At 38.7% G+C, this 21,488-nt stretch overlaps 1 protein-coding gene across 25 annotated transcripts in view; it reads right to left on the bottom strand.

Annotated features, from left to right (window-relative positions):
- The window catches only part of MAGI1 (membrane associated guanylate kinase, WW and PDZ domain containing 1), a 622,973-nt gene that overhangs the window by 243,316 nt on the left and 358,169 nt on the right, over positions 1–21,488 (bottom strand). For 24 of the 25 annotated variants that reach the window (XM_067755101.1, XM_067755099.1, XM_067755095.1 and 21 more), the window contains exon 2: positions 12,315–12,431. In XM_067755101.1, coding sequence (XP_067611202.1) covers positions 12,315–12,431 — 117 coding nt within the window. Of the gene's footprint in view, positions 1–12,314; positions 12,432–21,488 lie in introns of those variants that run through there. The other variant, XM_067755113.1, reaches the window with a different exon arrangement.

Below are 21,488 nucleotides of genomic sequence, written 5' to 3' on the forward strand. Positions count from 1 at the left end.
CAGTGGTGGATTTGCATGGGGTGTCTGATTCTAGCCTAAGGAAGGATTCTGAATGCCCACCTTTTAGCAGGTAGCCTATGTGAGGACTAGATTAAGCAGCAAACCTGAAATTCAACACAATCTATATTAGCCACAAATTTTCCACTGGGGCAAAAACATGTAGATTCTCAGACTTATTTATAGTCACGCACCAAACCATCAGAACTCACACCAAATTTCAGTTCATCCGATGGTTTTATAGGATGTCTCATTCTCAAGTCATATATCTAGAGAATATTTTATCTACAACTTAGGCAACATTTTTTTCAAAATTCCTGTGAAATAGATGTGCTTCCCCCCCCCATATCACTAATTAAATGATGCTGACACTGTGCAAAACCATTTAGAGATGGAAATAAGGAATGTGCATCCTTCAAATCAGTTGATGATGAAAACTAAGAATACAGAAGTTGTAACTTCTGACAGTCCTGTAAGGTCTGTTTGTAATGACCTTATCTTATGAGACAGGAAAGGAGAAAAATGTCAAGTTCATTTACGTACAGCAACTACAATTAGAAAGCCAAAGTAATAAATCTTTCAAGCTGGCTGACCTTGAAAATGACTTCATTTCTAGTATAACCAAATTGTCTCACTTTTCAAAGCAAAGCACTTAAGAGGATAGTATGGCCTCACTTCTAATAGGGAGGTCAGGGGAGGAGAGAAGTCCCAACTAGAAATGTGGCAACCTCCAAAGAAACGGTCCAAGGAATTAAATGTTTTCCTTCAGGAGTGTGAGAAATAAAATCAACGAGAAGGCTGAGCCCTGGTACAACTGGGGTTCTGGAAGGGCCCATCTTGCTGCTTAGATAGTCCTTGGATGACTGTTACTTACCCTACTTTGGCTTCTTCCATTAACAACCAACTGATCCTGGATCTGAAAGAGCCAAACCTTGGTCCAAAGAGTCATCTCGTAGCATCCCATACCTACTGGAGGTTGCCGAGGAGGGGAAGGGGCAAGAAGATCTTTGACTCAGGTCTCCTATTCATGAAGAGCCTTAAATTTAGACTTTTGTTACGGTCAAATAAAGTTATGTCTACAGTTACAAAGACACACTAAAAGGAATGATAAGTATTTGAACTTGGGGTCTATTATCAGACTATACTGCCTTTAGAGTACCTTGAGTTAATGCTTTATACATCTTGCAATTGATGAACAGCACAATTATACTGCATTGCTATGTGTATGTTAAAAGTATTAATTAACTGCAAACATTAAAACCATGTCCTATCTTTTGCTGTAGCACTGGTTTTTGTTGTTGTTGTTGTTTTTAAATATGTCAGAAGACTCAAAAACACGAGTGGTCTATTCTTGAGGAGTCATAAGGAGAGAGCACTGTGCAAAGGATTACATTATCTTCGGACTGACCCTGGGATATTAAGATGCTTAATGGGTCTATTATACCCCTAATAAAGACTCCTTTTTAAAGAGGAATTAAGCCTAGAGATGTTCAATAGAGCCATTTGCCCATGGTTACATGAGTAGATGTTTCCTGATTCTCCCTAGGAAAGAGGTTCTGCTGCTTTTCCTTTTGTCTCTCTTTTTTATTTCACTTCCTAGTCACATTGATTCACTGGTCTCAAGACTGAGCTTGGTGCCTGTCCTTGTATGTCATATAGTCCTGGGCTTACCCTACTGTGGGATTTACCTTACTCTCTTATACCTGCATCTTGTTAGTTATAGTGGTTGCCTACTATACTATAAACTCCCCGAGAGCAGGAAAGGTAACCAGTTTACCCCTAAATGTTGAGCCTCTATTACTGTGACCTGCTCACAGTGGTATTCAATACGTGTTTGTTAAATGGACAGATAAATGGAATAAATGGAGAATGACTGGGTGAGTAGATGGATCAACTGACTGAAGGAAGGGTAAACGAAAGAAATAACAGTACCCCAAAGATCCAATTCTAGTACGTCTCAAACCTTTAATTAGCTTAATTAAGAATGGAGAGATCTTGTAACTGGACTGGATTAGGCTTCTGGTGTTCAAGTACCCAGTGGATATTATCCTCATTGGAGTAAGGTACCACTTCACATGACTGAGACAAATACCTCCCAAATGAATGGCAATTTGGTTCTATCTTTCAGGCTAGCTAAGTATCTACTACCGGAACTCAGCCACTGCATAAAACCAGGCAGTCACGGTGCTGTCCACCACCAAGGGCGCCATTCACATACATTACGAACTGAATAGTGCCCCCTGGATTTGTATAATGTGGTGGCTCTGATGGGATCTAAGACTAAGATGAAATTATCTTCAAAAGCATAACAAAAGGTATCTCCTCCCCTCCCCCAAAAAGGAGTATGTTTAATTATTGATTCTTTTTCCTTTTTTTTAATTTAAATGTTCTCTAGAGCTATAAATAATAGGCAATATGAGCCACTGGCTAAGAGGGAAATTTCTAGAACAAGACAACACAGCTCTACCACATATTCGCTGTGACATCTTGAGCAAGTTATTTAATCTTTTTATTCCTCGGTTTCCCTGAATGTGGAGAGTAATAGCACATACCTACAAGACCATTGTGGGGATTAAATGAGTTATTACACTAATATAGAATAAAACCTAGCACATGCCAAGTGCTCAACGTATGTTAACAATTCTAATGATGATTATTATACTGTTATATTCATCTAGAATCCCATTAGCAGATATTTAGGATCCATTTAAGATAATTGTTTCTGGGACTTCCCTGGCAGTAAGGTGGTTAAGACTCCACATTCCCAATGTAGGGGACATGGGTTCGATCTAAAATCCCGCAAGCCGGGCGGCGTGGCAAAAAAAAAAAAAAAAAAGCGTTCCTAATTTATTTTCTAAGATGTATTCAGTAGGTATATATGTATCTATACACACAGATGTACACATAGTCTGAGCAAAGAAAATGTGGTGGTTACTAGTGGTAGCTTTAGTATCCATGTTGCGTGCCTGAGCTCCAGTCCCATTCCACAATTTTAAGACAGGTCATTAATCTTACTAAGCCTCAGTTTCCTCATCTGTAAGTGAAAATAAGAGTTACACTATTAAACGAGAAACCATAATTAAAACACTTAGCATGTACTTGGTATTCCATAGGTGTTAGATTTTTGTTTTAATATATGCACGATGTCTTTCAGACTAGTCCTGCTATAGTTTAACAGACAAGATCTATCAAAGTACTAACAAAATCTCAATTCTAGGCTAAAAACACATTAATATTAATAAGGGGGAAAACCAAAAACATAACGTTCACATAAAATCCCCCTTTCCCAAAACTATACTGGTTGCTTTTTAAAAACATTTTTGGTATGGGTTTACTTTAATACACTTTATTTGGAAATAATTTCAAATTTACAGAAAGTTGCAAGAATAAGAATAGTACAAATTTTTAATCATTTTTAATGTTTTATAGCCATTTGAGAGTAAGTTGCATTCACCATGGCCCTTTATCCCTAAATACATTAGAGTGTATTTCCTCAAAATAGAGATGTATAATTAGTTCATTTCGATGCAAGACGAAAAAACGTCATTGAGTGGTTAATAAGTCTACTTTATTCATATTATGGTTGAACTAACACAAGTGACATTTTCTTGTTGTTTAAATTTAAGGTAATCATTTTGGGTAACTCATTTCATATGGAGTTTAGGTAAGCCCATCAGAGCATAACTGGTGAAGTGTTCTTAGTTGGATCTCAGCATAAATGCACATTATCCATTAGAGAAGCCAGAAATTTTATGTGTACGTAGTTTTATTAAACACATTTGATACAAGATTTCTTTAAAAACGTATTGCATTTCATTCTCTTGACTTAAATAATTCTTACTAAATCTAAAATTACTAAAATTTGGTAAAAACTTTTCTTAAAATAAATAATAGATGGTAAGGATACTATGAAACTTCTCGGTCCCTACATAAATTGCTGTAGAAATTGCTTTATAATTGCAACAACTCTTGACGAAAAATGTCAGCTAAAATTATAAAGCAATTTAATGAATTAACATGGCTGCCAAATAGATATATTAGTATCCTACACCCAGCCAAGGACTAATCCATATGTTATTAATAGAAGCCTCTTTTTCAAATTCAATACATTAATTTAAAAAATGGTCTTTAAGCTGACTGAACCCAGAGATATAAACCAAGAGCATGGACTCTCGGGGGAGGTGAGAACTGGGTTTGAATTATCTGGTTTCCATCATTATTAAACTGCTCATCTTGAACAACACACTTATAAGCTCCTCAACCCTCAACTGCCATGCTCCTAATACAGGGGTGATAACATTATGACTCTCAGAGTCTGGTGAAGGTTAGAAGAGACAAAACTTGTAAATCACTGAGCACAGTACCTGGTACATATAGTAAGCACTCCGTTAACGACAGATGTTATTAAACAATAAGGCTGGTCTAACATATTTTCATAAGAAGATTATAAATGACATCAACTCTAATTAAACTTAAATATAAACTCCTATAGCTTTGCCTCGTTCCACACCCCTGAGAACCTTAGAATAAAGAACACCACCCAAACCATGTTTACGTGAGTGTATTAGCAGACACATATAAATCAAGTCCACATAGTTTTTCTTTCCTTTTTTTTTTTTTCAAATATGACTCCATCCACTCAGCAAATATACAATGGCAATTAGGGTTAACAACATATGATAAGAAATACAAAGAAAAAAGAACATCGGGGGATCAGCTGATGCTGGGAATATGCGGAGAATGTGCTATTTCAAGCATGCCTATTATTGGCTAAATGAGCCAATTATTAATCTTCACTATGTTCTCACCTAGCATCTAGTGTTGGGTTGTTACTCAAGAAATGTTGGAAAATCATTTTTTTAACTTAGCTTGCCCCCCCTAAAAGAATTATATAAATCATAAAAATCATAAAAAGGAGAATCATGTATATAAGGCCCAAAGTCTAAAGAGAACTTGAAAGAAAAAAGAGAGAATGCTGGACTTGAGGAGTCATGTTAGAAAGGGGAGGGAAAGGGGGTACAGAAGAAAGAAGACTGGTCTACAGAGAGGATGATGTTTGGGAATTCCCTGGCAGTCCAATGGTTAGCGCTCGGCGCTTTCACTGCAGAGGGCATGGGTTCAATCCCTGGTCAGGGAATTGAGATCCTGCAAGCTGTGCGGCGCGGCTGGAAACAAAACAAAACAAAAAACATATACATACAGGACCTTTAAATAGAGGACCTATGAAGTGCCGTGATCACTGCCGGGGCCTTAGGTGCCTCAGAAACATCAACACAGGTAATGAGACAACAGAGTCCCAGAAAACCCAAGTCAGCAACGCTGGTAAGGGGTAGAGCCTGCCAGCCACTCCAGTCTGCCATACCAGAAAGCCCAACACATCTCATGATCTAGCCCCAAGGAGAAGAGAAAATGTTTAAATCAGGAAAGTCCAAGTCCTTCTCAGGAACTCACTGATGGGATAATTGTCTCCTCCCTTGGTGAGAAGTAAGAAGAGATTCCACACTAATGGTTTCAATGTTCCCTGAGGGGCACTACAGAAATGAGAAGTGGTGTGCTCCTGGCATTTATGACATGGTTGTTATCAGAAAACAAAGGATCGTCCTGCTTCCCTCGTGATATTTCCATGCCCCAGCAGACATTCAAGTGGATGAAAATTTGTTAAGAGTTATCTGAGCCCAAACTCTAACTCCAGATCACATCTAAACAAAAAGGTTTTTTTTCTAATCCCATTATTTTTTTTAAGAATTTAAAAATATTTTATTATATTTAGCCTCATTTGGTGTTGGGTTTTTTTTTGGCTGCACTGGGTCTTTGTTGCTGTGCACAGGCTTTCTCTAGTTGTGGCGAGCGGGGGCTACTCTTCCTCGTGGTGCATGGGCTTCTCACTGCGGTGGCTTCTCTTGCTGTGGAGCACGGGCTCTAGCCGCGTGGGCTTCATTAGCTGTAGCACGTGGGCTCAGTAGTTGTGGCACACGGGCTTAGCTGCTCCGCGGCATGTGGGATCTTCCAGACCAGGGATCGAACCTATGTCCCCTGCATTGCAGGCGGATTCTTAACCACTGCGCCACCACGGAAGTGCTCCCATTATTTTTTAATTTGGCACAAAACTCCTTGGCTAGACTATTGTGTTACTTTCTCAGCTTAAACTCAGTGGAACAGGAAACTAGGTCTGAGAAGTGAAACAGCAAGCAGAGGGGGAAAGCCCTTTGACATAGACAATCTTGTGTTTAAAATGTTTTCTATGTATACTATACTGTGTTAAGCACTAGAAAAAGTACAAAACCAAGTCAAAACCATAAGAATTCATCCCTACCTATGAATCTGCCTTTTTGCCAGAACATCCCATCTCATAGGGTCGTTCTAGCAGCGCCACATTTAAAGTTATCTGTTAAAATATATGTATTATGTAGGATAGAGAACCCTATACCATAATATGAACAATTCACTTCTTTATTCTAGTTCTTGGCATCTTAGAGGACAGCCAATGGGACATCAACGTAGAACAAGAAAGACTTGATGGAGGAGGAAGGAAAGGTCAGGTGTAGGCAGTAAGGGTGGATAAGAGGAGTCTCCAGACCACAGACTGGCTGGGGGCACATGGGAAAATATAGTACTGATGGGTTAAAGGGAAGGCGAGAGCAAGAGTTGAGAACTGATGGAGAAGGGAGGAGGGACATACACTCTTATTATGGGCAACAAACATTTGCAATTGAATAGAAAACGGGGAGGGTTTAAGAGTCCAGTGAGTTTGAGTTTAGACTTTTAATAGTCTGTGTGGCCTCCATGAGGCCAGAGTGAGAGATGACCTATGTACAAGCATCATGGCAGGGTACCTGGTACACAGTAGGAGTCCAAAACCTGGAGAGCTGTTATTATTGTTACTAGTCAGAGTTCTGCAACGAGGCTAGGCTTGGTAAAGACTTAAGTGATCCTTTCATATTAGACAGCACTTAACTCTCCTAAGAGGACAAGGGCAATAGCCACAGTGAGAAAGTTTCCAGTGACTTTCATCTGATCAGTCCTGGGGATGCTAACAGAACTGTCTACTTCATGTATGACAACCTGAAGCCTTCCACTCAGGTCAAACACAACCTGAACACAGAGATGCACATTCTACGAAAGAAGCAATGTTCCAAAACCCAGTTCTTTATCCTGGCCTCTTGCTGACATACTGGTTTAGTTCATATCATGAGCTCTAATTGTAGAATGAGTTGGTTCTAGGCAAGCAGAACTAGAAACAGCTATGGTTAAGAGAAACTAATACATTCAAATAATACCAAAGGTAATTTATGCTCCTGACATCACAGTCACATTCAAAAATAATAAACAACGCCAACTGTTGGTTAGCAAATGCTAACATGCCCATTAGAATATCGCACTTCTACAAATAAAGACCAGGATCACCCATGTTTACTGCATCAGATTTAAATGGTCTTGGAGATCAAACACGTTTAATCCCTTTGTAAACTCCTTTAAATCAATGATCAGTGCCTCTTCCACAGATTATAATGATCTTGGTATTAGGGAGAGCCTTGATCAACAACTTGTTAATCTACAGAACAAAACTGACTTATCCTTTCCTCTTTCAGATGACCTCTGCTTGAAAAGAAAGATGCGTTCCATCGCTGTTAAGCCCAGAGAAGGGAGAAGGAACAAGAGGGGTTTGGTTCAATATTCCGGAGCCCCAGGACTCCTGGATAAGCTGTATCTCATTTTGACAGCAGCAGTAGAGTAAATGAAAAGCCCTGTCAGGTAATGCATTTATCTTCATGGGCAAATCAGCCGTTCCAAAGCAAGAATCTCAGATGTTGTCACATCAGCTAGGACAAGAAGTCATAAAGCAGGGAGGCTATCAGTGCAGGAGGTACAGCGATATCTAGACTGTAATTAGGAGCTATGAATGGGCACTCTAGTTCCAAGCTCACTGGGAGCCTTGATTTTTTTCCTCTGGGTTGGTCCTCATCAGCCATTTCAGAGCTCAAGCCTCTGAGCTGCCCTTTATTCTGAGAGCTTTATGGTAAGAGCAGCTCTGCTGTTTCTCCCAAATGTTATGTAATCAAGAGAAAACAAGAAAAACAACAAGTGTCTTTATCCATTTCTTCATCTGATCATTCATTCAACAGATATTTATCCCATGGTCTAGGCACTAAGCTACGTGTGGGCTAGTCACTGAGGTAGATCCAGTCTCTGACCTCAGAAAAATTAGATTCTAACAGGACAGACAGACACGCAGCAGGCGTGTATGCGGTGGAAGGGGGGCAGAGGGGGCACTGTGGGAGCAGTGAGGAAGGCAATAGGCCAATCTATGGAGGCCTTCCTGGAGGAAGTGGCCTCTAGGCTAAAGCTTACAAGAAGGCTATGAACTGGTTAGATGGAAAGATGAGAGAGATAAGAGGTAATAATTTATACCCAGTTACAAGAAGATACCAGGTGTATTCGAGCAATGGACGAAGTTTGTAGGACTAAAGAATTGAGGGGGAGCAGGTTGGGAATATAATCAGAATTTGAGGGGGCAGGAGACAGGAATAGTATCCAGATGATTCTGAGAAATGAGAGAAGTGAGCAACACCAATGACGTTTACATGCATTTCAAATCCATCTATCTTAAGGTGGTTTTTCATGTGTATACAAAGAAAGATCTACTGAAAAATAAGATAAACTGAGATATCCCAAAAGAATCCTATAGTGATTTTTTAAAAGCTGAATAATCATTAGGCAGTTATTAAAATTCTACTGTACACACCAGTGAAATACGTGAAAATCACAGAGAAGATACTTATTTGTAAGATATGGTGCCTTAACTAGCCCCCACCCCCAAGACATAAAACCCCATGATTTTGAACAGCTAAAACTAAAAATTCAGCAATGAGAATGTTTTTTTCTTTTTTCTTTCACTCTCAGTAGCCCATGGTATACTGCTCTTATCACATGACTGTCGATTATACCCAGTAAAGAGTTAGAGAGAGAACTGATTAAACCCTAACCATGCTGTTTGCTGTGTGATCCTAAGCAAGCTATATACTTCTCTGAGCCTCTGTTTCCTCCAATGGACCCATCTCTTAGGGCTTCTGTCAGTACTTGGTGAGACAATGCTGGAGGTGGTATTTCTGCTTCCATTTTACTGAAGAGTTAAGAAAAGACTCAGAGAGGTTACACGACCCATACCAGGCCAGCCAGCTACAGAACAGCCCTCAGATTTCACACCAGGGCTGACTCATTCTGCATCTAGTTCTTTTTATTTTTATTTTTTTGGCCATAAATTTTTGGGGGTAGTGATTTTCAATGATAATATAATTAAATTTTAACTACGATGACATTTTTCATACCATGGAAATAATAAATGTTTTTGAATCAAAGCAAAAGCGAAGTGGAGAATAATAATAACTATAGCAAAAATAGCATTGGATGAACACTCTGAGTGGTGAATTGTATGATATATGAATTATACCTCAATAAAGCCAATTAAAAAAAGGAGCACTGTATTGAGAAGTGAGTAATGTGGCATTTAGAACTGGTAAGATTTTGAGGAAGTTACATCTGTTACTTCACTTTCTTACCTGTAAAAGAGGGATGCTATTACCTGCATTTTCCTTGCCAAAGAATTAGGGTAAAATGGAATCCTGAACGGCAAAATCCATCACGGTGCCCAGAAGGCTCTACTACACTATGATGACACTAAAACAAACTTGAGAACAAACAGGTTTTGTTTGTTAATTTCTAATGACATGTGAACCTCCTAAAATGTACAGGAAGTCTACCCCAGCTCGCAAACACCTGTTCATGAGATCATCCCTTCTCAAAAGACTGAAGTCACTGACCTATTGGCAGCAGGAAGTTCTGGAAAATACAGATTACAGGAGCTCATTTCCCTGTGGCACAGTTACACTATCACTGGGAGGATCCATGCTCCAATCAAGGGCTTTCTAATCCATGAGCACAACAGCCTGGTACAGAGTTCTGCTCTACCAGTCACATGGGCCAAAGAATCAAAATAAACACAAATGTGGCCCCAGTTACCCAAGCCCATAACTGAATCCCAAGTCACCCCTGGTCTACTCATGTTCAAAGACACACATACTGTGCCAGACTCAGAAACAGACCTCTTCCTGAATTTCCTTCCTGTTTTATGCAGGAAATATAAAGTGAAATGTTTCTTGTTTTCTCTTTAGTAGGAAGACTCTTTCCTCATTCTCAGTTCCTGATTTACTGGTTTCATAGAAATGAAACATCAATACCAATGGCATTATACAGCAAAGACAAAACATGATTTTCCACTGTTTTAAAAGGCTGAGGTCATTTTTGCCCCAATTCCTACACAGTGGTAAGCTTAAAATCAAGCCATTTAGCTCACAGTCAGGTCCAATAAATCAGTGGCAAAAATAAATGGAAAAGCTTGCCAAAATGTAACCATAGTAACACCACAGATGCGTCAAGAAATGGTGTGCTCATTTGCTTCATTCCCCATTTCTTAAATTGGAATCTGAGTAGGGGAAAAATTACACAGAGAACAATCATGATTCTGCAATTACTGAATTCTGCAAAACTGCATTCAATCTGCTGTACTAGAACTTCAGAGGCAGCAATGGTCGAGCTACAAAAATAGCCCTGGATGGCTTACAAGTCCCAAAACCCTGGAACTGCGATTTAACAGTTACTTGGTCGTGCTGTGTCTCTGTTTCCTCACCTGTAAAATGGGTATTAAAAATCCCAACCTCAAAGGAATATTCTAAGAGTAAATCTGGACAGTATATCAGAGATGAGGCAATGACGTAAGGCCCTGATCACCTTTAGCCTTGTTTTTATTGGCTTATCTTCGTGTCTTGGTTTCTTTCTTTATTTCTATAAAAAACAGATAGATAATCCCTGCCTCATTCATGAGACTGACATTAGGAATTATTATTACTAATCCAAGTGTAAGGAATTATTATTAGGATATTATTAGAATTGTAGTTTTCAATTCTAATGATGCAAAATTAAAAGAACTGAGGGCCAGAGATTCACATTAATACATTATCATGTTTTCTCTGTCAAATGCAGCTCTGCCACTCAGCAGAAAGAAGCAACCTGGGGGCACTGACCCAAGTTACCTGTAGTCAACCTCTTTTCCTCTTGGAGCCTTGGTTTTATTAATAAGTGAAGAGGAAGGCAGGGCTGTTCTAAACTCTGATCGCTAAAGTTTCCCATCTAGACTTCCAGTCTAAGTCCTTGCAGATCCATGGTATGCCTGAAATCAGTTCTGTTCATTATTTTGCAGTAGTACGAGGAAACAATAGCACTCTAGGATATCACTAGCAAAATATTATTTTTTTAAAGAAAATATTCATAGCAAACAAATCACAGCCATAAGCAGGGTACCTTGAACTTCAAATTATTCCTCCTTGTTTTTGCTGATTAAAAAAAATATTTCTAAACACCTGTCAAACTTTGAAGGACTGGGTAATAGGAGAAAAGAAAACTCCCAAGCAATAAAATCAGAATCATTCTTTCTTCTTCTTTTGAATGAAAGCAAGTAACTGTATGTCTTCCCAGAATTCCCACCTCATAATGAGCTGTACAGCAATGTAGTTTGGTAGAGCATGGCAATACCTCATGACCACTGAGCTGCCAATTCATCTACCCCATAGGCTGATTCCCTCCTCCCTTCCTTCTTTCCTTTCTTCCTTCCATGCCACAAAATCCCTGATGTCATAGTCCCTACATTTTATGTCTTGCTTTCTCAGATTTGGTCTGATCTAATGGGTCTGGGGCTTTGGGTTTTTTAATCTGTGGAAACCATTTCTTCAAAGAAAATCCTATGTGAAATCATGATTTATGAATCTGATAAAGGTGGAGAAGAAGAGAGAGTCCACTGAGGCATTCCCTTTGCTGAGAGGCTATCGGAGTCCCATGGATCTCCTCAGAGGTGAGCATGAAGTCCTCTGGCCTGGTCCACCCCATTAATGACAATCATGGTTAACAATTATGAGGCTTACACCACACCCATACTGTACACAAATGCTTTGACGAGCATTTGACTTTGACTTCCTAACAGTTCTGTGAAGTTAGTAGGAGTGAGATGTCCTTTTCACGGTTGTGAAAACTGGACCTTACAAAGGATAAATAATTTGCCCAGTATTCTCAAGCCAGAACTTGAAAACCGAGTAATTTACCTGGCGCAGTACTGCATGTCCTGTTGTCAATCATGACTCCCTGGACTTACGGAGTCACTACGTGAGCAAACTGCCAAGTGTCCCAGAACCAGCTGTTGAGCTCTTAGTTCTCCCCTCAACTTTTCACCCACCCACCCCGCAGTAAGACGCTCCAAACTGGCTACTTACAAGGCACAGCATGGCGGTAAAGGTTATCTCTTATGGTCTGCTGGAGCTCATGATCAGGCGACCCTTTCTGGAACCGCTGATTGAGAAAATGTCGCAGGTCCTTGTTCAGCTTTCCTCCTACAGGAAATACATAAAACAGAATGCATCAACCATCGGGCTTCCTAGAGACTGAGCAGCCTGAGAGCTGTGTGAGGGAAAGCCACGCAAAGCCATTCTAGTCCGCCACCCTCAGTCATCAAGAAGACTTACTTTAGGTTTTCCTCTGCAGGGGAAAAAGCAAGGAAGAATGTAATAAAGATAAAACAGCATTGAAACAGCATTAATTTGGAGGTCCCAGTTCACATAACACTAGGAGGCTCAAATAACAAAGAATTGAAATGAGGCTATTACATTTAAAATATGTGCCGTAGACACTTGCAGACACTATTAGATGGAGTGGATGTGGCTGAAACCTTAAAGAGGGCAATCTAGCAATAGCTGACAAATTACAAAGTGTCCTTTGACCAGGGACCCAACTGGAACAGATTTACCCTATACATTTGCAAAAGTCTGCCCAAATCTCTAGTATTGTTTACTGCAGCATTTTTATAACAGAAAATAAATAAAAATAAACACCAAAAACCTGGAAACAACCACCAGGGATCAACGAAGTAAAGCACAGTTCACCCACATAACTACTCTGTGCAAGCTACATCTTCATGTGCTTGTACTGCAGGAAAACATGTGGAATTGTACCTACTACCTGACCACTTTTGTGTGAGAAGAACAAAGAAAAGGAGAGAGCATGTATTAATGGAAGGAATCATCAGAAAGTTTTAACAATCGTTTCCTTTAGGGAGAAGGACTTGAGTTTGGGAAATAAAGGAGGAGACATCATTCTTCATTACATAGACAGATACAGATATATAGATGTTACTTTTCTGTGTTGATTTATAAACACTAAACATAATTTTTTTCAAATTTTGTTGCTGTTTAAGCAGTAGTTACCTGGGCTGGTCTATGTGTTTATTTCTCTTTAACTCTCTACAGTTAACAGAACAAAACAGAAGCTAAAAAAAAGTATATTGTTACAAAAATGTATCATAGAACGGAGAAGGTAACCAAACTTTTTTTTTAAATTATAAACACAAATTATAGTCTACAGGATCAGCAGAAGGCTTATAGATCAACCTCGCTAATATTCATTCTTAATGGAGAAAACTGCTTCAGTGACAACTAAAAATAATGAGGCTAAGATTGTCCTTCCATTTTTTGACAAGATAAAAATTAGGTAAGAGCATTTCTAGCATTAAAGAAACAATGCAGCAAGGCAGTATCCATGTGAACCACAAAATTCACATCTTCAGATGACAATTTTCCCATGGTCAAAACGAGCAAGTCATGGGGATGACAGCCATGGTTCAGAAGATGCTATGACCTATGTAGGGGAGGAAACTAGTGATCTTTATTTTAGTATCATGTTCAAAACCAGATTCCCTGCTTTAGCTGATCATTTTAGAATAGACTAATGAAACCCAATTTGACTCTTTTATTTGAGTTGTAGTACCTGTAAGGCTTCAAGTGGCCAAAACAAAAATTCATAGGTCAATCTCAGGTCGTTCAATAAACATTTAATTAGTCATCAAATATTTATTAAATGAAGAAGACACACACAAACCCCACTTCCCACCCCTCCTTAAAATGGGCACAAGGTTTGAATAGACAGTTTATAAAATATATATATATATGATTGTCCATTAAGCACATGAAAAGATATTCAATTTCACTAGTTATCAGAAAAGGGCAAATTAACACCACAATGAGATCCCAGCACCTACCTGCCAGAATGGCAACATCAAAATCAAGCGAGAGCAAGGCTGTGAAACAACAGGAACTCTTTTTATACTGCTAGTGGGTGTATAAAACGTTTCATCCCCTTGGGAAAACAATTTGACAGTATCTTATAGAGTTAAACCTTCACTAACCAAATAACCCAACAATTCCACTACTGTTTATGCAAGAGAAATGAAAACAAGTACACACACTCAGACGCGCATGTGCACGCACAACTTATAGATGAATCCTCACAGCAACTTTATTCATTATATAATAGCCCCAAATTGGAAACAACCCAAACGTCCATCAACAGGTGAATGGATAAGCAAACTGTACTATATTCAAATAGGATGCAGCACAAAAATTGAAAAGAACAAACCACTAACACATACAGTAATACGGATGAATCTCAAACACATAATGCTGAGCAAAAGAAGCTAGACACAAAAGAGAACATACTGTATGATTCCATTTATATATAAAGCTTCAGAACAGGCTAAACTATAGTGATAGAAAGCAGTCCAGCAGTTACCTGGGGCTGAGGGTAGGCAGAGACTAACACACAAGGGAATAAGATCTATGGAGTGTATCTATGTCAGTTTCCTGGCTTTGCAACTGTACTGTAGTTATGTAAGGATGTTACCACTGGAAGAAACAGGGTGAAGGGTACACAGGAAGTCTGAACTATTTTTTTACAACTTCCTGAGAGTCAACAGTGATTTCAAGAAAAAAATTCTTTGAAAGGAGGAATCACAAGGAAACTTGGGAGGCTGGGTGATTCCAATACAGTAAATATCAATTGTGGTAGTAATAACACAGGGTTATACATTTATCAAAACTTATGGAACTGTAACTGTAATGCACAGACATTAAAGTGGCACATATGTTCCTCATGGCCAGGAGTTTAATGACTGTGTTATCCCCTCTCATTGATTGTGGGGAGCACCTATGATTTGCTTTTCATCAATAGAATTATGTAAAGATGATGGGATATATGAGATTATATATATGTGATTACGTACACTTGTTTTCCAGTTGCTGGGTTTAAAGAAACCTGCTGTGAATCTTATAGCTACAAGAAAACATATTTAAGATGCTCCAAATTCTTCTTAAGTAAAGAAATGTAAAATAGTGACAGCCTCAAATGACTCCATATTCAAAACGTCATTCTTCTTTCTCCACAACACTCAAAAAAGTTCAATGAGCATCTACATTTGGGGTTCTTAATGATGGTATTTCAGTGCATTATTGAACATGTGCATAAATGGCTATAAAATTCACTAAGCCTGTGAAATGTGACTGCAAGCAAATTCCAACTTTGTTTCATCTGGAAAATCAACTTTAGCCAATTTCTAAATTGACAATAATAATTGATTTTGAAGTACGTATTCTAAGAGTCTAGCAAGGACTATTTCTTTTGCCAAGTAGTTAACTCCTTTCTCAGCTTGTGGAAGCCAGTAGTAGCATGTGTATCAGTTATATCTGATTTATTCTATTTCGTTGTTTTTTTAGTAACAGCATATATCCTGGTACATAGTTTTTCTATGATGTTCAGAAACTTTCAAGAGAGTTGGAAGAATAAAAACAATTTACGGAACTGTATATATAAATGTGTGCATTTTATAGTATGTAAATTACACTTCATAAAATCAATTTCAAAAGTTAAAACTATACATTATTATTGAATGACTCTGTGGTAGGCACTGTTGTAAATGCTTAATTTTCAACTTCCCATTAGAGAAACAAACTGAAAGAAGAGTGGAGTAAATCTTGGTGGTTAAAACAGACAGGCCCGGGTGTAAATCCTGGTTCTACTATTTATTAGCCGGTGAACCCAAGTGCCTTGCTTAATCTCTGAACCTCACTTTTCTCATCTGTAAAAACAGAGCTCTGATGTAACAGTAGTTCTGCTACAAGCCTGTTGTGAGGATTAAATGAGATTCAGACACTGCTTAGCAAAGAGAAAGCACTTATTGAAAGGTGGAGATTACCCCTCGAGTGGACAACAGTTGAAGCAGTGGAGAAAGAGCTGAGATCAGTCCAAAGATGGACTGTTACTCTTTTTAAAAATGCAGATAGGGGCTTCCCTGGTGGCGCAGTGGTTGAGAGTCCGCCTGCCGATGCAGGGGACACGGGTTCGTGCCCCGGTCCGGGGGGATCCCACGTGCCGCGGAGCGGCTGGGCCCGTGAGCCATGGCCGCTGAGCCTGCGCGTCCGGAGCCTGTGCTCCACAACGGGAGAGGCCACAACAGTGAGAGGCCCGCGTACCGCAAAAAAAAAAAAAAAAAAAAAAAAAAAAAAAAAAAAAAAAAAAAAAAAATGCAGATAAACATAAAACCTATTGACTTACATGGCCAGAAACAAAATACAGGCACAGGGAAATTTGGATTAAAGGATACTTCTAGAGTTTCTGGAAGGGAATAAAACTCTACTTGCGCTAAAATTGTCTGGACACGTGTAAACGGGTTAACATTTAGTGCATGTTTAATATATTCCTGGCACTGTGCTGGAATTGTAGTTCAGAAAATAAAACCAACTGGTCAATCACTGATAGGTGACAGTCACACCTGCCAACTCTACTGCTAGGTCTGAGGTACTCTTGAATTTGACCACAAGGACAAAAGTATTTACCAGCAAAATCTCCATTGCCTAGAACCTAGGATATATATTCCCCTTAGGAGACCAGAGTTCTAGACAATAAAAACACACTAACAGTTATCATCTGAACTGTAAGTAGTGAAGATGTTATGGGACCCAAATGTACTGCCGCCTAAGACAAAAGCATTCCCAAATCTCAGGATTCAGTATATTTTTATCCCATATAGGTCCTTATGAGTGAGACACAAAATTCCAAAGAAGACTCAGGATACAGTCCCTCTTTATCCCACACAGATCCTTACTGATCATATTCAGTACCTATCAAGGTGCACCAGGGGCACACAGGGAAGGATTCTTAAGACATAGGCCCTCTTTGTTTACACTTGAGCTTTACATTCAAACTAGCCACACTAGCTAAAGTTTATGATCATCAAACTAAAACTCCTCTTTACTGTGGATGTGCAAAAGGGCAGGGTTAACTATGCTGCCGGTTAACATTTACTCTGTGTTCCGGGACATTTGGAAGCGAAAAGCCTCAACCTTCTCATTACATTAAAAATACTGTACTTTTTGGCATCTAATCTCCAATTAATTGCCAATTATTAAGGGGACAAGTCTATAAATCTTCTCCTAATTGTCAAGGGCAGTGAGCCAATGAAGTAATAAATTGCTAGAGAAAGAGTTTGCCATAGCATCTTCACTCACTATGAAATTCAAGATTTGTTTTGCAAATGGAAAAGAGAACACAGATCAGTAATGTGTGGAATTTTTTCCAAGAAAAGGGTTCAGAGCTTACTTTAAGACAATTTTATCATTTAAATAAGAAAGGGGGGGACTTAGACCCTGTCCTGGATTAGCCATTATTTCATATTTTCATATGTATACACCTGGAATTCTGTGGCTTTTAAATTTACAACAATATACCTCTGTCTTTTTGATTCACATTAGTCTACAGAAATTTAACCAGACAATCGATGTAATTTTGAATTATTTTAAATGTTGTATAATATTCCATTTAAAAAACATAACAATTTTATTTCTCCTTCAGAGAGAATTAGATTATTTCCAATGTTGTTGACAATACAACAAGGCTGCAGTAAGTGTCATTATAATGCTTTTTTTTAAAAACAAACGTGTGAATCTTCTTTTGCTCTAAACTATCTGAACCTGGAAATAGACATAGCCACCTTCAACTTACCTAGGCATTGCTAAATTCTCCAAAATGGTAGTGCCAGCTTACTTTTCTACCAAAATTCTTGGAGACCCCATTTCCCCAAACTTAGGCCAATATATTGCTATTATTAGTGTATCAGGGGTCCTGAGACCACTCCCACATTTGAAGATTCGCTAGGAGGATTCACAGGACTCAGTATATAATTGTACTCAAAGCTATAGTTTATTACAGCAAAAGGGTACAAAGCAATATCAGCAAAGGAAAAAGGCTCAAGGGGGAACAAAGTCCAAATGAAATCAGGTGCAAGGGTCCCCTCCCCAGTGGAGTCACTCTAATTCCCAGGGCAATGTGTGAAATATGCCCGTTAGACACTCAAGGGAGCTCATTACACATAAAGGCCCACAGTTTTTATTAGGAACTGGTCATGTAGACAGCCTCTGCCTGGCATGAAAGTAAGCTCCAGACTCTCAGAAGGAAAGAATAAAGCATATCTTTTGCATGAACAGTTAGAACACAGTGATCTGCTATTAGGTCTGGGAATGGAAGGAACCCTCCTGAAATCCAAGTTCCAAGATCCCAGCCAAGAACCAACTTGGTAAGCCAGCCTTAAAACTAACAATCATTAACTCTTTTCTGCACTGTCCACCTTTAAAAATCTTCCTAATCTCATAAAGATAAAATGATATATTGATGTTATACTAATTTAAAACTACTGATTACTATTGAAATTGAACATTCTATCATTTTTTTAATGTTTTCTCTCCTGTAACTTGCCTGTTCATATTCTTTGCGTATTTTCCTAATGGGTTGTCTTGTTATTCCTGATAAGATGCTCTTTACATATTCTGGATATGATTCCTTCATCAATTATTTGTTACACACTTTGCTTATCATTATTTTTTTTGCGATACGCGGGCCTCTCACTGTTGTGGCCTCTCCCGTTGTGGAGCACATGCTCCGGACGCGCAGGCTCAGCGGCCATGGCTCACGGGCCCAGCCGCTCCGCGGCACGTGGGATCTTCCCGGACCAGGGCACGAACCCGTGTCCCCTGCATCGGCAGGTGGACTCTCAACCACTGCGCCACCAGGAAAGCCCTGCTTGTCATTATTTAAACATGAAACAATCCCCTAAAAATAACTGAGTTGTGCTGTTTCTCCAGCTTTTCCTCTCCCATGCTATAGTTTTCTGCAAACTCAACCTGAAGCATCATTTTTAAGGTGATGGATTATGAGGGGACTCTGTTTGCTCTGATCTCTATCTCCTAGAATAAAAATCCTAAGGGAGAATGCTAGTCAGTAGAAATAGTCTTCATGGTCAAGAAATAAGGTTTCCACATAAACAAAACTACCTACGGAATGGGAGAAAATATCTGCAAATGATGCAACCAATTAGGGATTCATTTCCAACATATATAAACAGCTCATACAGCCCAATAACAACAAAAAAACAAATGCAATAAAAAAATGGACAGAAGACCTAAATAGGTATTTTTCCAAAGAAGACACAGGCACGTGAAAAGATGCTCAAGGTCACTAATTATTAGAGAAATGCAAATTAAAACTACAAGGAGGTATCACCTTACAACAATCAGACTAGCCATCATCAGAAAGTCTACAAATAATAAATGCTGGAGAGGGTGTGGAGAAAAGCGAACCCTCCTACATTGTTGGTGGGAATGTAAATTGGTGCAGGCACTATGGAGAACAGTATGGAGGATCCTTAAAAAACTAAAAATGAAGCTACCATATGATCCCGCAATCCCACTCCTCGGCATATATCTGGAGAAGACAAAAACTCTAATTTGAAAAGATACATGCACCCCAATACTCATAGCAGCACTATTTACAATAGCCAAGACATGGAAGCAACCTAAATGTCCATCAACAGATCAATGGATAATGAAGATATGTGTGTGTGTGTGTGTGTGTGTATATACATATATATATGTATATGTGTGTGTGTGTGTGTGTGTATATAGAGAGAGAGAATGAAATCATGCCATTTGCAGCAAAATGGATGGACCTAGAGATTATGATACTAAGTGAACTCAGACAGAGAAAGACAAATGTTATTTGATATCACTTATATGTGGAATCTAAAAAAAAAGGATACAAATGAACTTATTTACAAAACAGAAATACGCTCACAGACATAGAAAACAAACTTATGGCTACGAAAGGGAAAGGGGGGATAATAAATTCGGAGTTCGGAATTAACAGATACACAGCACTATAAATAAAATAGATAAACAACAAGGACCTACTGTATAGCACAAAGAACTATATTCAGTATCGTGTAATAAACTATAATGGAAAAGAATCTGAAAAGAATATATATACACATCTATATGTATATATGTATGTGTGTGTGTGTGTATATATATATATGAATTACTTTGCTGTACACCTGAAACTAACACATTGTAAATCAACTATATTTCAATTTTAAAAAAAGAAGAAATTAGGTTTCCAGAGAGAACATTTTTGAGTTCTCTTCATTCATTCATTTCTAACTGAGAAGACAAAATACAACTCTCCTTACGTCATATGAGCTCCAGAACATCTACAAAGTCGAAGAATAGTGTTTCATTACAACTAGAATTTCGACTTTAATACATTTCAAATATTCAAGGCTAAAAAAAAAAACATGCATCAGGAAATAAAGCTAATCACACCGCCAGATGACTTTCTGCTTTAGCACCCTGCTTTTTCAAGGAATGACTATAGTTGCAGGAAAGGTATATTTATTAAGGCAACACACATGGTTTATACTGCAGTGGAGCTCTTACAACAAAAACAAAAACTGTCAGTTCAGCAGTTTGCATTTATAAAGGATAGGGTTTTTTTAATACAAAATTATAAAGTGAAGTACAAATTTACCAGTTTTATAGTCACTCAAACTTACAATCTGACATATATTTAAATGAGCTTTGTCTGAAAAATATGTTTGCTATTTGTTTCTAACACACTTTTCCTAACATTTTTCTTATAGTAAAAAGAAGATAAATTACTGTGGAGTTAGTGTTTATGGGTACAGAGTTTCAGCCGGGAAAGATGAAAAATAAAATTCTGGAAATGGATGGTGGTGATGGTTGCACAATAATGTGAACGTACTTAATGCCACAGACGTGTACACTTAAAAATGGTTAAAATGGGGCTTCCCTGGAGGCACAGTGGTTGAGAGTCTGCCTGCCGATGCAGGGGACACGGGTTCGTGCCCCGGTCCGGGAAGATCCCACATGCCGCGGAGCGGCTGGGACCGTGAGCCATGGCCGCTGAGCCTGCACGCCCGGAGCCTATGCTCCGCAACGGGAGAGGCCACAGCAGTTAGAGGCCTGCGTACCACAAAAACAAACAAGAAGAAAAATGGTTAAAATGATACATTTTATGTTATGTAGATTTTACCACAATAAAGAAATAAGATAGATTACAAGATTTGAAAAACACAAAAGTACAACAAAGAAAGTTAAAAATCACCTGTTAATTTGCATCACCATTAACAGTACTATATGTCCTAGGTATGTATACACATGTATACATACATATACACTTATAATATGCTTAGACACTGCAGGACATTCAATCAC

Source organism: Pseudorca crassidens, chromosome 10 (genome assembly GCF_039906515.1).
Source record: "Pseudorca crassidens isolate mPseCra1 chromosome 10, mPseCra1.hap1, whole genome shotgun sequence".
NCBI lineage: Eukaryota > Metazoa > Chordata > Mammalia > Artiodactyla > Delphinidae > Pseudorca > Pseudorca crassidens.